General features: G+C 42.3%; 1 protein-coding gene across 1 annotated transcript in view; it reads left to right on the top strand.

Moving 5' to 3' along the window:
* The window catches only part of ntng1a (netrin g1a), an 82,959-nt gene that overhangs the window by 63,783 nt on the left and 671 nt on the right, over window positions 1-18,505 (top strand). The window contains exons 4-6 of the mRNA XM_034560386.1: window positions 3,200-3,226; window positions 9,611-9,778; window positions 12,057-12,191. Coding sequence (XP_034416277.1) covers window positions 3,200-3,226; window positions 9,611-9,778; window positions 12,057-12,191 — 330 coding nt within the window. The remainder of the gene's footprint in view (window positions 1-3,199; window positions 3,227-9,610; window positions 9,779-12,056; window positions 12,192-18,505) is intronic.

Below are 18,505 nucleotides of genomic sequence, written 5' to 3'. Positions count from 1 at the left end.
TTCCCATTTAACATAGTGAGTCCCCTGCTAATCTGCCAGACTAGATGTAGATAGCGCCTGTGTGTCAGGTACTTAACTCGGTCCTTTTCAGCACTGCGTTACAGTTTTTTTCGCCCTTTTTTTCACAGTTCATTTAAACAGCTCAAACACTTGCATTCTCACATTTCTGACTTTGTGAGAAAACTGGTGGAACCTTGTATAATACATATTTGTCTCAGCAGCATGCATACATAGAGTTTGCGGTAGCCTACATTGGTTTGCCACACCTCTCAAGCTTCCTGTTTGTGCACGGCACATTGGAGTTTAGAATAATAACGAGGCAGATTTACTACTCGCCACTAGTTTTGGAAACAATGATGACCCTGTGGATGTTAAAAATTAACCCGATGGCAACATGCACAATAACATTCTAAAAGACTGAGGTTAAAGATGAACGTACCAGACAAAAGGTCAGCATCCCCATCTGCGGATGATAAGCCATGTAGAAATGAATGCATTGTGTTGCACGAGAGAGCTAGTTAGTCTATGTAAACGAAAGGTGTAAGGTCTGACTGTTCTTTCTAACATAACACAGTTTGGCTGCTTAGCTTATCTGTTTGTGACAGTGTTGGTTTTTTAAACTAGAGAACAAGCCTTTAGGTTGAAGACTAACGATGCTTGGTTGGCACTGTAGACAGTAAGCTAGCTACACGGGCATGCTAACATTTTGCGTGTACATTATATCGTGTAAACAAAGTTATTTTGGCTCATGTTTTTGTTTGAAGAAAGACAATCCTTGCTGTAAGCTGTACACTCAGACTGTGGCTCTTACTCGACACATGCACACTGCTTTGGGAAACTGTAATAGTTTCTCAGCTATGATTCCGTGTGGGGAACATGTTGAGTAAACAGTCTCCGATATAATACATTACATAGACACACATGTCATAGATACATAGACACACATTTGATTGAAGAATGTATGAATCACTATCTCAATTGTCATTGAATTCAAAATCTAACCTGATTCCATAGAAGCATGCTGCATCTGGTTACTTCTTAATTCGTAGTATTAGCATCAATGATACTATGTACAGTTATCTTCTTTTAGACAGAAGTTTTATGGTGGTTCATGTTCTTATCCACCCTGAAATAATTTGTTCAAATGATCAATATAAAAGATTCAGATACAGACAGCTGTATTCCTTACTAAAACTGGCATCGTCCTTCACAAACCCTAGTCAAACACTATATCACGTTTGTAATTGAAAGTTTCCAGTCGGCAGTATCCAAAGTGAAGCTTTCACTGACATCAGTGTGTATTCTGACACTCGGAACCAATGCTGCCAAATCAAACTGGACTTTGTGGATAAGGTGATTGTGATTCGTATTGCTCTTGCCCTTGTCCCTGTCTTCTGGTTAGCATCTGCCCACCCCCTTGAGGCTTGACATCCATTACGCTCCTCCTCCATATGTCCGCATAGCACTTCACAGCTCTCAGACAGGTCACAGATGTGGCTCCTAAACACAGCTTGAAGGCTGATATGAGAGGAAGAGTGATTGAATGGCAGGAGTTTGATCAAAGTCCACACACACAAGCACACACTTGCCTGAGTACTTGGAGATATTTTGTGACGGCTCCATCAGATTAAAGGCCCCACCGAAAAAAACAGCACAGACTCCTCCTCAGCCTCCCCAGGCCAAGTTGTGGTAGTAAGCAGCTGACGGGAGAGCCGGGAGCAGGAGAGGAAGAAAGCCCCCTTTTCATTTAATTTCTTCCTCTCTAGGTTAACTTGGGCACATTTCTCCTATAGCCCAGCATGCTTCCCCTTCCCGTGGCGAGGGGGTTGTTTGTTTTTGTGGGCAGGCTGCCTTATTAAGGGCATGGGGTAGAGCGAATGGGAGGGAGGGCCTCCGTTGAAACAGATGATTAGAAATGGTGGAGCTGGCCTCGATGTCCTGAAATCAAATTCCTCTAAAAAGTGTGTGTCCACGTTCCCTTTGTAGCACACAGAAGCAAACAGTGAAACATGGCAGAGAGCTTTCTAAAGCCACCTGCGCTTCATGGCGCCTGAAGCCGCCACGGTCCTAATTAATTCCCAAACCGAGGTGTCAGTGGTTAGATCAGATGGAGAAATGATCGACGCAAGGAGCACATGAACGTTTCAATCTCCTTTAGATCTACAGCCAGCCAACGTCCTGGTGTGGGAAAGATCTGGTCACCATGGGGATGAGACAGACTGTATTATCTGCTCAGTGGTTGTGTGGCACAAGGGATTGCTTGATGGAGAGGTGGACAGGGAGGCAGCAGGATAAGACATGTCCTCCTATGGCATCAGAGGCAGAGTTTGCCATCTATAATGTCATTTGATGTTATAATGTGGTGCGTCTGAATGAGAATTCTGTCTGAGAAGTGTCTTAAAGCGGTATGCCACTTTTTAAAGGTGCTGTGTAAAGGCTTGGGAACATCACGATTGCCTCTCAAGGCTCTGAACATGGCAGCGGCTGAGCCCGCAGCTTGCAGCTAACAGTTACAATGACGACAGTGCTGACAGAGCGAACCGTGTCAGTCAGGAGCGAGACCAGCGCAGAGCGGCAGGCCGAGAGCAAGCATGTTTGGGAACGCTCAAAATCACAAACAAAGAAGCTTGGATAGCAACACACGCAGAGGAAGAGCGACTCTGCTCGGGTAGTCGTTGCTCCACTATATCTGTTCATAGCAAATAGCTGTTTGCCGCTATATTAATGCTCTGAATATCAAATTAAGCACCTCTAACTTCAGAATAACTCAAATATGACTCCGTCGGTGATCCTGTCGTGGTTGCTCTAATTGGTTTTTAGGTGTGCACCTTTTTAGCTGTGGGAGTGGGCAGCAATGACCTTTTCTGGCAACATCAGGGACATCAAAGCAGAAAATAATGGAGGGAACCAAAGAACCGTGGAGCTAAACGTGCAGCAGACAACACCATCAAATCGTGGCAAAGACCACCATTGTTTCAGATGCCACTGTCTCACATGTGTCATTTCAAGTGTGTTCAGCTCATCAAGATGTATCACGAGCGTTGGGATGGGAAACCAATCAAGTGTGCGGGAGGATAGCAGGACTAACAATACACTGCTAGTCTCAAGGAGAAATGTTGCAGTTGTTGCCTTAAAGCCAATTATATGCCTTAATTTAAAGTGTGTTTTCTCTTTCTCTCTCTCTCTCTCTCTCTTGCAGGTATTCCTAATAACATTGGTCCAGTTAGTAAGTACAAAATACAAAGGAACTATATGCATGCTTGATGCTTTGCTTTGTCTCTTGTGCCACTCTTCACCATACATCCCTGAACTTGGTGCCAAGTGTTCATTTCTGATTCAAATCTTCCTACAATAGGATCACTTAACTGTTGACTGTTTTTTGGAGAGACAGAAGCAATATCTGGGGGCTATATTGCCATGATATGGGCATATCCATTTACTTTATCCAGACTAAACTCAACCAGATAACACTTGCCTGGCTCTGCATGCAGAATGTGTTTTTTTCTTCTTCTCTCCCATGCATTATGAATAAATGGCATCTAGACTTTATTAAAGTGCCAAGACCTCTCTGGCAGTATAATGTCACAGGAGGTCATTTTAATATGAGCCGCAAGCGCCTCGGCTGGTATTATCTTCGTCAACCAGTAGCCCCTTAGGAGGGGGAGGAAGAAGAGAGGTGCCATGTCTCAAGTTACCGCTGCCTGGAAGGTTGTGTGACGCAGGAACCATGGGATTGTATTGAACAAGTCAAAGTGCATCCAAAGCCTGGCTCAATTCTCTTCATCTTCTTACTCATTGCCCTGTTTGAAGCAGGTATCCTCTGTTTCCGTGGTAACGGATTGATTTGCAAATTGCCCGCTCCCTGTCTGACATAGACTGGCCGAGGGTAAAAGAGACATGCACGTTTTTCAATAAATTAACCCCGATGATCAACTTACCTGTTAAATGACGATAAAGACAATATTGTGATGCCCCACACTAACACTTTAGCATATACTGGAATGAGATATGAAGTCTATATCTTCATCGAAAGTCAGACAATTTACCTTTTTAGTAAGATCTTGTTACGGGCTTTCATGAAATGATTATATATATATAGAAAATAAAATAAATTGAATGTTCAATTCAACATTCTCAAAATGCTGAACAATTTTTAAAGCTTTGTTATGAATGCTTATTATCAGTTTCTCAATATTCGATTTAGTATCTTACTTGCACTCAACATTTAGTTAATGCTTAAGTGTTACACACCAAGGGACACTTGGACGCCACATGCACACTTGTTTTCATCATTTAAGGGCTAAGACGATTGCTGGGCAAGTTTCCCAAGATGTGTTGTGCGAGACACAGGGTGAAAACAGATTATTCCCAGGTGTTTTTTTAATCAGGCTTTAGAGTGGAAGTGAACTCTGTTTGTAAAGTCTGCTGCTATGACATGAGTCAGAAATGGACATGTGGCCAAGAAGACCAAACCAGCCCCCCTCCCCCGTCTTCCAATCGTCCACTGCTTACCTCCCTCACCACCTCCTCTCACTCTTACACACTGTGCCTCCACTCCATGCATGGCCTGACGAGAGCTCAGTGTGCGTGTGCATGCTCCGCATACTTGCTGTATACACATGCATACATATTCACGTCAGTCCTCTCCGTCCCCTCCAAATGCCAGGCCAGACCATGTCCAAAGGCTGTCCTCAAGTCCTTCACGGGGAGAGTGCGCTCGCTGATAAGTGTGTGGTTGAGTGTGTGAGCGTGTGTTTGGGGGTGGTGTGTGTCTGTGTGTGTGTGTGTGTGTGTGTGTGTGTGTGGGGGGGTGGTGGGGGGGAGAGGGGTACACTGACAAAACAAAGTCTTCACTTCCCATCCAGATTGGCCCACAGGGATTTAGAGTTCTCACGAATGGCTGTCTTGTCACAGCAGCCTCCCAAAGAACCGGCATGACACTAAAAGAACTGCACACGCTGGAGAGGAGGCTGTTTTCAAACACAAACCAATTGTATGTCTCGGGTATTAATAAAGTATGAATAGAGTGGGAAAAGGTTTGGAGGTCCTTGAGGTTGTTAAATGGACTAGAAGCAAAGCTGTTGTGGACGAAGAAAGAAAGCGTAGCACCTCTCATGTTGTTGTTTAAAAAGGTAATTTAATTCCTTATTGACTTTTCTGAAGTCTATTTCAAGTTGATTAAGCCAGGCAGAATTGCCTAATGCGGATCATTAAAGTAAAATTAATATTTAAAAAAAACAATTCTGTCTCTGCAAGATTGCATTTCATTATGGGTATGGCATTGATTAAAATCCATCACCACTCATTTAGCGCGTCTTACCTGAATATTCTCCATCACAAAATAATTAATGGGACCCAGATGTGTATTACATCCAACGCAGAGTCATTTTAAGTGAACCTTTACCAATTAGATGTTATAGGTCGGGACACAGCGGTTCGCTCCTGTGTGTGTTCTCAGAACACTTGGGTTTTTGTCATCGATTAATTGCTCATTTCCTCGCAAGTCAGTTTTGGTTTTGAGCAAAAAGCTTCACTGCTAAAAAAAACCCAACGTAACAGAGGATTTAAATTCAGGTCAGAACAACATGGGTCAATCTGAATTTAAATCTTGACCATTTAAAAGATGTAAGACTTACATTTTGAGTGGTGATGTGGTGTGCCCTTCTCATTTCCATAGAGCCTCTCACCGAGTGACTAACTTTAACCGACTGAGGATGTCGCAGTAGGCACCAATACCAGTCCATTGGGATTTTTTGGGGGAGAAATAAAGAAATGAATGAAAATGATGAGACAGGGCAAACTCCACGATCGTCTATTTTTAATGCAGTTTTGAAATCAATGACCGGTAATGTAAGGGGGGATTCAAAATGATCGTCACAGCTTGAGACATTCCAAGCTCAAAGCCAACGTGTTATTTAATTCCAATGAAGAAGTATAAAAAAAAAAAAACTCGACACAATTACACCATGTGGAAAAAAAGCATTTCTAAAATGATTTAGCCTGGATAGGAGTCTTGCATTGGATTTACACATCGTAAGGTTAATAGGATTCTTACCAAGACACCACTGGGCGTTAATTACCCGAGATCGCATGATTCATGGAGTCAATAGCAAAAGGACAGAAAGATCAAATGAGGAGATGAAGGGGCACGAAGAGGAAACTTATCCATATTCCTCACTTTGCTTAAGTCCTCTCCATTTCCAACCGCAAAGTATTTCCCGGACACGGAAATATGGACTTGTATGTAATTATGAGGTTATGCTACCCACAGTAGTCCGTCATTCCAAGTCCCAACACCTGCCATTATTTATTCATTGTTATTCCTCCACCAGAAATACACTGTAATTAGATATTGATTGCATAGTCAATGCGATGAATTAAACAAAATGACCCCTGACTTCTTAATTTGCTATACATAGTTTAGACTCGCTCGAAAAGATCATACCAAATTCAAGAGGGTTTTTATCATTTCTTTCTTCTGTTTTTTCACTCATCATTGCCATTGCTATAAACATACACATACACAGCAAGCCCATGAAGGTCACACAAATTACATACAACGTCTCACCAATGTCCTAAGCGGGTCTTTGGATGCATTCTCTTTGCTCGTCCATGTCAGCCCTGCCCCATTGTATTTGCTTTTTTCCTAATTTACTGATTTGGGTGCTGGACATGTCCGTGTCTCCAGTTGTGTGTGTACACCACCACATAGTCCCCCTTCCCACCCCCCTCTAGAATATCTGTAAAGTGCATCCCACAAGTGCACATGAATAACTCCTGGTTTCTCTCAATTGCACGCAGTTCGGCCGAATGTGTCATCCCTAGGTGTCGCTAACCGAAAAGAAGGTAGGCATCTAAGAATATGGAGCAACTATGTTTATTCACAGATTCATTTAACTCGGGGTGTTTGCATAGAATCCAAAAAAAACACTCTTTGGTAGCTATGAGTCTTTGTGGGTAGTATATTCCTCCGTTTCCAATCTTGGTTATTTTTCCTGACAACCCCCCCCCCCCGAAAAAAATAAAACATCCTCCGCCTGCTTGTCTTGCTCATGATAAAGGGTTTTGGCTCACACAGTGGAGGCTTGTGCATTCACAGGGCATTCGTGTTGCAAGACGATGCAGTGCCGTACATTATCCTCTCAATGTGTGCACTGTACATTAATACACATACAGTCGATATTTACTTAGGTGCAGAGCTTCCAGGGATTCTCGGTCCCATCTCAGCGTATCAGGGAGAAAAGCAGGAGAGGTTTCACTGGGCTTTTTATGCAGATTGATGTTAGGCTCATCTCAGCTTAATCCATCGTGCAAATGTGATGTGCAGCCACCTCGCAAACAACTAGCACACAACCACTCAGCGCCGCGTTTCCATGACTGCAACCAAGCGCACACATTGTATGTGTCAGGGGCTTATGTCACCCAGTACAATGGCGGAGGCCGGGCCTATTATTTCTTTTTCCCACTGTTTGTTTTATGACCGTAAAGGAATCGAGGGATTGATGTGTTCACTAGCCAGCTTTCCTGCCCACGCTCCTGTGCACAAAGTTATAGGGTGAGAATTCTTGGCTGGCCTCCACGGAGGTGGAGAGTAATTTGTCAGGGGATAGTTTCTGTCTGGGGAAACATACACAGACGCTTTTGAATTATACAAAGCACTTGTTAATGAAATGAAGCATAAAAGAAGGACTATAATATTTGAATTGTTCAGCATCCAAGGCATTTGTAAGAGATGCTGCTACATGCAGCCAACTTCACTTGGCAATGTCACTCCATATTACCCAATGCCATCATTCATCTATTTATTTCTTCTTTTTGTTCTCTTTTTGTTTTTACAGTTTGAATTTATTATTCAGCATGATGCTCCGTATTCTTAATTATCTGACATTACATGTTTTATGTTTAATTGCAATATCATGTTTTGTTTGTTTTGTTTGTTTCTTCTTTTAATTTGTCTAGTAGCTCCTCAGGTTGCATTGTCCACTGCCCCTTCTGTCCACGTTGCAAACAGCAAGCGAGGTAGGAGCTGGAATTCATACATTGCCCCCCCACCCCCCAGATAAACTGATGTTTCTGACTTACTGTAAGCCCCTAACCCTTGCAGCACTAACCCAATGCCAGAGCACTGTGTATCCTTATCTCCAGCTCTGAACTGGACCGATGGCTTTCACTGTACATTGCACATTGAGGATTCATTCCTCTATGGAATCGTTTCTAAACACTATAAAAGTCCCTTGGAATCATATCTTTTTCAGCAAATTTAACGGGTGCTTGAGACGACAACTATTTTTAGGAAACGTGTTTCGGAGACTCAGGATTTATTTCCCCCCGTGCGTGCATGATTTATGACCTTAACCTTATTCTGGAAAAGAGAGATTATTTGTCTTCTGAGAGTTTGTTTGTGAGACTGAGCCATATCCAATGTAGAAGATTTTAACTCACACTCCAACCAGACTTTCTGCTTCAGGTGAAAGGTGGAGAGGAGGAGGAGTCTTGCTGTTCCTTAATTTCCAATTATTGTCGGGTTGTTAGCAGCCGGACAGAGAGACCTGACCTCAATACAGATCCTTAATAACCACAATCCCTTGGACGAAAGCCCCATCCGCCACCCCCCTTCTCTGGATCCGCGGGCTTTCTGCCCAAGCGACTGCCAGTGAGGCTTACGGGTCACATCTGTCTGCGCTGTGACACGTGGTGTCAGTGGTCACTCAGCGGGGCAGACTGATCCTCACTCGGAGAGAGCCGAGCTGGGGCTGCACCCCCTCGCATCCTGCACCCCTTTAGGCCAGTGAGCATCACAGAGTGCATGAGGTTTTACAGTCCAGCTATGACTCCATGTATCTAATTTGGCATGACATAACACTGCATGGCAGGCGGTGACACACTCTCTAGTGGTGGACCTCAGCATGTGTCAACTTTCCAAATTGACTTGTATTTGTTGTACAGGTTGTTTTGCTAAGTTTATAAATACAACTATCCAGCGAATTTAGAAATATTTGTTGGACGACTTACTGGTTTGTCAAATTTGGAACTCGTCATGCATACCATTAGAGGGTGGTGTTATGAAGCGCCATTGAAAGTTTCATCCTATTAGCTCAAACCATATCAACCGGGAGACTCAAGAGATCAATTAGACAACAACTTCAAAATTCCCCAACACAATTCCCTGAGTTGGAAATTCCACTTCATTCATGGTTTGACCTGCCTTCCCACTGTGTGGTGTTCCCAATGTGACCGTGTCTCTGTTTCATTATTGCGGAGCCTTTCCTCGTGTTGTGGTGTGCTTGAACTGATGTGACCTTTTCGAGTCCGACTAACGCCGTCCTTTTTTTATGTGATGTCTTCTAATTCCGGCTGTGCCCATTGTCAGACTAATCATGAGTTATCCTCACTCCCCCCCCCCCCCACACACACACACACACACACACACAACGCAGTCTTCATTTCTAACCTTGCATGCCATGGTGCCTCACTCAAATTCATGCTAACCCCACCGCCGTAGCACTCGCAGCAAAAGCTACAATGCCAACACTCCCTACCGCGTCTCTCTTTCTCTCTCTCTCTTCCTCTCTTCCTCCCCTCTCTCCCCTTCACACTCTCTCTTTGCAAGACTGCGAATGCTTCGGCCACTCCAACCGATGCAGCTACATCGAGCTGCTAAACACCGTCATTTGCGTGAGCTGTAAGCACAACACTAGGGGCCAGCACTGCCAGCTATGCAAGCTGGGCTACTACCGCAATACCTCGGCAGAACTGGACGATGAAAATGTGTGCATAGGTTAGTCCCCCACCTGGCCCCTTTCACTGCCACCTTGCTTTCACACAAACACTTTCCTCTCCTCACCTCCTGTCTTTGACTCGTCACCAGAGAAAGTGTCATCTTTCATCCCCCACCACTTCATTCTCCTTACATCCTCTTGTCCCATGTCCTTTAGTGGTCTCCACATCTTACTGTTTGCTTCCTCTGCTTTTGCACAATGGTGGAGTTTTATGGAGCGTTCATCAGCTTTAGTCAGATACACACTATCAGAATGCTTGATGATTTTCAGTCATTCTTTTCAGGCATGGTTGTAATAACTGCAGACTGATTTGGGGTTGATACAGTATCACAGTTAGCTTTGCTGCTAGCTTGTATTTATTGATGTAGTATGTTACAACTGGTTTCTAGCTGCTAGCTTACATTAATGTAGTCCATTGCAATTGGTTTTCCTAGCTAGATCACATTAATGTAATGTGTTACAGTTGGTTTCTAGCTGCTAGATCACATTAATGTAATGTGTTACAGTTGCTTTCTAGCTGCTAGCTCACATTAATGTAATGTGTTACAGTTGGTTTCTAACTGCTAGCTTACATTGATTTAAAAGCCAAGCATTGATTCAAAAGAATTAAAACGTGTGCACAAACTAATGGAAACATCTAAAACAGACTCATGTCTTAACATTAAAAATGAAACCAGCAGCAGTTTAGCGTAGCTTTGCACGGACTGGAAACAAGGGGAAACAGCTAGCCTGAGTCTAATGAACAGATTAATCTGTACAAAAACTGAATTGTCTGATGGTGCCATGTTAGCTGTATACATATACATATATTCATTTTGCTAATATTTCTCAAAATGTCATCCTTAGTTTCTGTATAATTTGTGAGCAAGGTACATGTAATTTTACTATTTGGCTTGTAATCTCATAATATGTCTCAATTTTGAAGACAGATGATCACCCAAGTCAAAAAGATCATTTTCATCCGGTGTTTCTGTTATTTTGTCCATGACCTTTATGCAGGCATTCATACAGTGCATCATCTGTTTTTCTTACTTTTTAAAATATGTGAAAATTGCATTTCACTTAGTTCCTAAAGCAATCGTTTGGTTCCCTATTGGATTCTTTAGTAAGACAGTAGACTGAATTCTCAGTGCTCAGTGCCAGGTGCATTCGTGAGTCCTGAGGGGAGAGTCTGACAAGCAACAAGGGTTCTCAGAGAAATGTCACACCGCCAGTCAGAGGTGCCACACAAGTGCATATGTCATATACATGAAATGGCCTCAAGAGTAGCAGCTGAAACCCGTCACAAGGCATTAAGAGTCACTGAGGCGTTACCTTGTGCCAAACTCGCCGTCGCCCTGCCTCTCTCACACTGACCCCCCCCGTTTGTCACTTGCCGTCACCTCTCTCCTCTTGCCTGACCCCCGGATGTCACTCGGGTGCAACCACGTGCAGCCAGCACAGCCATAGAAGGTGCGATGTGATGGTCAGGGACTGTCAAATTAGGTGTCACTTTGACTGCCGAGTGCTCCAGTCGCTGTGGAAAGCTGGAAGGTCAGTTGAGCGTAGGACACCAGAGACTTGACAGGTTGTTTTTTTACAGAGAAGGTTTTCAAAGAATATTCCAAATTTAATTGAAGCTAATGTCGTTTTCTTCTGTTAATGACAAATGGGCATTCCTTGACAATACGTACATCCATTTGAAAATTAGAGAGAATTAAAGAACATATTACAATAATGCCCATTTCAATGTACTGTACTCTCATTCTTTTATATCCAATCTATCTTTCTTGTCATTATCCATCTTGATACCTGCTCATCACATTTCCTCTCTCCCCTTTTCATCTTTTTCTATCCGTACCTTTATGAATGTCTACGATCTTGGAAATCATGTGCAGATTAGCTCTCTTTGTTCATCTTAAATCAAAGCTACTGATAAGGCGTTGCATATTTGCTCATTGCATGTTGTATAGCTGTATAACAGTGAAATCATTCATATTTTATTCACAAATATGCTGTAATGACTACAAAGTGTTCATGCATCTATCGTCAGTCATTCATTTCTCATCCTGTCTCCATTACAATTGAAATGGTAGCATTTTTTCTCTATGTCTTTAAATCTATTCACATTTTTTTAACAGTGAAAGATTAGCAAGCTTCTTGTTGTAATAGTTAAGCTAATAATTGAGCTTGAGGAATGAGGTGCGCGCTGTAAAAATCCTAGATGTGTGACGGGATGTAAAAAAGCACCACCCTGTATCCAGCCTGTGTGTGTATCTGTGTGTCTTGTTTTTCCAGAGTGTAATTGTAATCCCTTTGGCTCAGTCAGTGATCGCTGTAATGGCACAGGATTTTGTATATGTAAGGAGGGCACTACAGGGCGTAAGTGTCAACAGTGTCTACCCGGCTATTTGTGGGACGATGGCTGCAAATGTAAGTAGAACCACAAACCTCCCCACGCAGCTCACGACTGCTCTCTCCCTCCGCTCTGTCTCTCTCTGCTACCTCTCTCTGATTTCTTCTCTCTCTGTGTGATTCCTGAGCTTTGCCTGGAAGAATGTGGTGCACATGTGCAGGACTGCCCAGCTGCCTTGACAAATACAGACCTAACCCATAACATGATCTAACTCAATAAACCAACTGAACTGGACCTGCATTTCACACTCGCAGAGGCCCAGCTAGCGATGTAATATCAGCAGGTGCCCTGTATGGCTCCAATAGAGAAAAAGGCAATAGCATGGCAGGGTGCATGGCGCTCAGTTATCCAGCCGTGTCGCACACCAACCAAAAACAACAGCTGAGTCAATGTTGACTGCTTGACAGGCTGCCTGTGATCTGTTTGAGTAGCCATCAGCCCCTCGCCAGCTCACAACAGGACAATGTCATCCAACACTAACATTTTTTCAAAGGAGAATGCCGGTCATTTTGATCTCCATCCTATTTATTATTGTCTACCGTTTATATTTCCCCCGGTCATTTTGCAATGCATGGCCCATGTAGTCATTTGTTTTCAAATGTCACCAATTTATCAATTTTTCTTTTTCTTTCACGTCAAACTTTGGTGACAGACCTACAGGAGGTAGCCATAATAAAGTACTCGCCTCATGAGTAATGATTGTAACTCTTTGACAGAAAGAAAGAGACAGAAATCACCATTGCAAAAGCCGTTCATGCTGCACATTGTTTTTGACAAATTGACTTGCAGTTTGGGCACAAATGATTTGGCCTGTTTGGAGCAATTACTTGTCTTGTAACTCACTTATTGTCAGACGAGCTAATAATTGCTGCCAATTAGCATTTAACAAACCATTCCGCATCTCTGCGTCACCGTTGGTAGCTGTGAGTAACTTACGTCAAATGTATAGACCTTTACCACACATGGTGGTGATTCCTCCTGTAGCTCAACATTAATATCTGTCCTGGTTAACAAAAGGCGTCCTAAATAAGGCCCCTCAACATTGTCAGGTGACACGATTTTGAGGGATTAATTTTGAGGGATTAATTTCTCGTGGCGGCCCCTATTTCTTCCCGTGTGCCAGTGTACTATGGTCTGCTTCCTATGAAGTATTCATCCAACCACCGAGCCTGAAAATACTTTCTAAACCAATCAGAGGAATGTAAATGGGACCAGTCCTACGAAAACACCCCACGCCGGCACAATAAGTGCACAGCATAAACTTTGGGCAGAGATAAATGACACCTTTATCTGTTTTGTGATACATTATTCAAACAAGCAAAAAGAGGTATTGAAGAAAATTATATTTGCTAAGTATAGCAGGAAGAATATAAAGATGAGAAACCACTTGGCCAATGGCACAACAAAAAAAGGTAAAATAATGTCAGTATAAAGACTTCAACTGGCAATAGTTGTATTTTTTGTATGAATAATAAATAAATAAGGCCTTCTATAATTTAGCCATGTTCAAAATACAATGTCACATTATATATAATCCATATAACTAATTGATGGAGCTATGGCTCTTTGTATATGACAGGTTTGTGATGTTAGTCCCTCAAAGAAACAGCAAAGGCTTTTTAGGAACTGCTATTGCTATTGGTGTTCAACAATAAAAAGGAGAAACCCATCATCAAAGATGCCAAGAGACCAGAGCTTTATGCTGCATGACCGCAGCCACAAGCACTATAGGATGCAGTGAAGGCAGCTTGACACAAACATGTTCAAACTAATACCAATACTCTTGTTTTGACTAATACTATTTAGCCTTTGTTAGTCTGCAGCATGTCAATGCAAGTGCTTTAAAGTCATGTGCTTGTTTTTAGAAGTTGCGGACACACAGATGGATGTTCATTAAAAAGCAACGCTTTTGCCTAATGAATTCAGTGTCTAGTGTGAATACATCCTTTCCTACTCAAACTGTAGAGGGGAAGGCATACGCTGGTATGGTTCACATGCCAACATGTAATAAATGCATACAAACTCATTTTGTGTGATACTGACAGAACTGAGCGGTACGACAGCAGAAATTAATTGTTTACAAGAAACAATGAAAGTGAAAATGAAACGTGTCAAACAGATGGGAAGTCACCGAGCACAGAATAAAGCCGTAGTTTTATTTGTCAGATTAACTATGAAGCAGTGATTAGAACATCAAACAAACATGATTGTGTGAAGTATTTGTATGTCCTCAAAACTTCAAAGCCTCAAACTTCCACTCTTCCCGCAGTGAGAGTAAAGAGGTTTAAGAAATACGGCAACACTTGATCATGTGCAAAATGTAGAAATCCAACTTGGGGATGTTTTATTTACATGAAAGATGAGGGTTCTTTTGTGATTAAATTAGAATGTGTTAATGTGCCCACTGCCCTTGAACCTATCATTTTAAATACATTTCCCAGAATGCCTTTCATGGACTGAAGGTTTTTCCCTGTGCGATACATGTGTGATTATAATAGCAATATCAGAAAGAGAAAAAGAAGAACAGTGGTGTGGTGTTATGATTTCTTCGCACCAAACGCGAATTGAGCTTTCCACGCGTGGCCGAGCACTGATCGACCTTGTCTGGACTTCCACGACATGTGCAAGGCAGCAATAGAGATTATATCGGCCATGATTAATGAAATATTGTTGATATTTACATGAAGGTACAAGACTTCATGTAAATAAGTCCCTTCTTTTCAGTATGTCTCACGCAAGTGAATAGAAAAAACACGAATGAACCCCCGCGGTTCAACTGGTGTGAGAAATGTAGGGTGAAATTTCTCTTTGTCTTTGGCGTGAACACACCATTATATCTGGCCCTGGTGAAGAGTGCACCGGGTTTTACACTCTACTATACTGACAATCTGCATAGATGAAAGCCTCTGACTGCATTGCATTCTGGTCCATCGAGGCCACGGTGGAGGAATGAGTATTTTTGACTCGGTTATGGATTTCTCCATGTATTGTTGTAGATGTTTTAGAAAATAATACCGTACTGCTCTGGCGATAATTTTTTAAAAAAAAGGCAGTTTTCCACGGGAAAATAACTTTAACAAGAACCGGGGTCCAAAGTGGAAAACACACATAGCTGTTTTATAGTGAATTTGATCTCACATTGGCCGCTCAAAAGGTTTTCAACAAAATGTTTAAACTGGAAAACCCTGGCAATGATGCCTGCCCAAGGACATGCTAACGATGGAGTTATTCCACGGCAGAAATAGTTGGAAATCTTTTCCGTCTGCTTCCACCGCTGCTGCAGTATTTATGTGCATGGGCAAGACTCCATCTGCATGCAGACTGAAGAATGCAATTAAAACTCAAATCTCTCGTCAAACACATCACAGTCCCAGAAAGGCACACCTAGTTCATCGGTCCCCTCTCTAAATATTATCACTCGTATCAAAAGCAAACGCTACAAATCTTTGTCATTTACTGCTCTGTTTACATGCCGGGAAAATGGTCAATGTGAGAGATTGAGAGATAAAAAAAATAAAAAATTAAAAAAAGGTGCAGAGCTCTCAAAAGAATTCATCCCCCTCCAAATCACTTTTTCAGGCTGTCAACATAATTCCTCACTCATCATACCCATCTTTAGTGTATACAAAAACACAAAGCATCCCATGCTGGTGCTTCGTGTGCACCTCAGGTGCTGCTCTCTTCCTCCACACGGTGTTAGAGAACCTTTAACCTCATGGACCCTATTCTAGTCGACATCTTTGACAAACTTTCTGCTGCATTTTGTTTTTAAAAATCTATACCTCCGTTTCATTTTGGACTTCGCCGTTGCTTAATTGGCCGGCAAACGAAGCACTTTTTGCCTGCGGGGGTCGGCCATTATCTGAAGTTTACTTTGAAGTCAACGGAACGTGCGAGTCCGCGTTGAGCATCCCCGCGTAGTTAATATTTAAAGTAGTGGTTCGCTTTGAAATGAAGATTTGCTCTCAATATTGATATCGAAACATAAAACACACCAAGCTAGCAGTTTTCCAACCTGGTCTCACAGAAATATACGTGACATACCTCATGCAGCCTGATGACAGTATCTCTGCTGCTGAAGATATCGCACACAACAATTTTCGGCCAACATTTATTCCTAAACCAACTCAACTGAATACTGGTGGTTAAGATTTCTGCTGAAAGTAGTTTGCAGCTACAATAACAGCATTCAACCAACTTGATTAGGAGATGAACATTACTTCTTTTTATCCCCCGACAAGTATCATAACTTCAAGCTCCTGTAGACGTAATAATCAAGTCAGGGTGTTGTCTTCCAAGTATGAATTGCCTTCCTTGAGTAGGGTGAAAATCTAATATTGTGCAAATGTCACAAAGCTCTTTTTTGTCTCAGGCTGCACTTTATTAAAGCTGTCATCCTTTTTTCGCTTGTCAAATGTGAATAGCTTGAGCATATCCTCCAGGTCCCTCGTGCTCTGCCCTGTTGCTCCTTGAAACCTTGAAAAGGTTTGCATATACAATGTTGTCTTGCACATCTTTTAGTGATATATTTAGAGCACAGAAATACTATCTTTAGAAATACACAACATATAAGCATACTATCACGAAAGCGAGGAGAGATAAGATGGACAGGATGAAAGGTCATTGTCTAATTAAAGGAGTCTCTCCGGTGAACTGATCATATCGAGGCCTCGTGGGGGAAAACATGACTCTTTAATTAATACGTTGTTCTTCCTTGTCATCTTGAAGGAGACATTTTATTACCAAGTTGAGCTGCTTCACCACGAGGAGAAAACCAAGAGAACAATCGCTCTCCGCAGGAAAGAAACAGTGGTTGTGGTTTTATTAACGCATTACTTTGTTTCCTGCTGAGTGGTTGAGTTGGTCATGAAATTGATATGTCAGTCGGAGAGGAAAAAAAAAAGAGACAACGCTAGAGTTCAGATGTCTTATTTGGATGTAGATGTGTATGGTGATTGGGGAGCTGTGGCCTGGAGCAGAACTTACTGAGCCAAACAGCAGGTCCCCTTTCTCCTGCGAAACAGATGTGGCACAAATAGGATTCACAGAGTCAATGTTTCTTAACAAGCCTCCCATCAAAGCCCCATTTGGCTATTCCTGGGAGACAGCATGGCGTCCAATCCCCTGTATCAGGAGAGAGGCCTGATATTTGTTATTGTGATATTTATGTCCCATAGAGTTCATAGATTGCTCACCACATTGTTTTCCTCTCCCATGAAGGACTGGAATGGGCAGAAGTGGCCCCTGTGTTTATCACTGTTTATTTGTCTCTGTTGGTTTATTAGTTTGTGCGCCGCCGCTTTGTTAGCCTCCAGCTTGCCTGACAGCTTGCCTCCACTGGGAATGGAGTGGCCTCGGTGTTCCAGCTCGAAATATACACCAATTTTCACCTGGCGTTCGGTTTGTCTAAAGACAGTGCTGCTTGGGGGGGGGGGGGGGGGGGGGGGGGGGGGGGGGGGGGGGGGGGGAAGCCTGTCAGGCTTTGAGGAATTCTCTGCAGCAACACCGCTGATGGGACGAGGCTTTCGGCAGCTTTGTTAAGAAAGAAGTGTAGACGGAAAGGGAATGCACTCGCACAACAGACAGAATGATTACGTTTGCATAGCAAAAGATGATTATTCCTTCTGATGATAATTCTTCTGCCATACTGTTTGATTGCACGTGCTATTGTGAGGAGGATGTTACATTGTTTGGGTTTGTTTTTATGAGGTGGTAACAGTAAGGTTATTATTAAGGAGATTTTGAAATAAAAGTCAAACTTGCATACTAGATGTGATAAGAGTGTCTATGTACTTGATGTAATTATGCCATCTTTGAAGGTATTGTGACGGCATGTTTTTGTATACAAAAAAGGAGAAAATCCTTGAGAAAATCAATGTATTGTTTGGTATTACCACAGGGGGCGCCAAAGGTAGCCATTTTCAAATTCTACACATAGTGGCTTTAACATGTGTGTTTTTACTCAAATATTTAGACTAACATTACTAACCTGCTATAGTAAAATGTTGACTGATGTAATTAAGATGCATGCATTGCAGAGTTTGCCTTGAAGAATAATTTACATTGCATATCAGGGATTTTATTTTTGGCAAATCCACTATATTGCAAAATATAATGTTGAAGCAATATATGTACATTTTGGGAAATCAGCTTATTTGCTTTCATCTCACATCATAAATGGTCAATTTGCCTTTTTAAAGTCGAGTATTTGGCCATATGTGACCGTTTACTGGGAGAAGTTACCAAGCAACCAGCTGAGATTTCAGGAAGTTAGTCAAAAAAAAAAAAAAAAAAAAAACTTCAGATTTTGTATGGATTAAGTTAAATAGTT

The sequence above is a fragment of the Cyclopterus lumpus genome, chromosome 20 (assembly GCF_009769545.1).
Source record: "Cyclopterus lumpus isolate fCycLum1 chromosome 20, fCycLum1.pri, whole genome shotgun sequence".
Classification (NCBI taxonomy): Eukaryota; Metazoa; Chordata; class Actinopteri; order Perciformes; family Cyclopteridae; genus Cyclopterus; species Cyclopterus lumpus.
The sequence above is the reverse complement of the archived record's forward strand: the minus strand, read 5'-3'. Positions and strand labels throughout refer to the sequence as shown.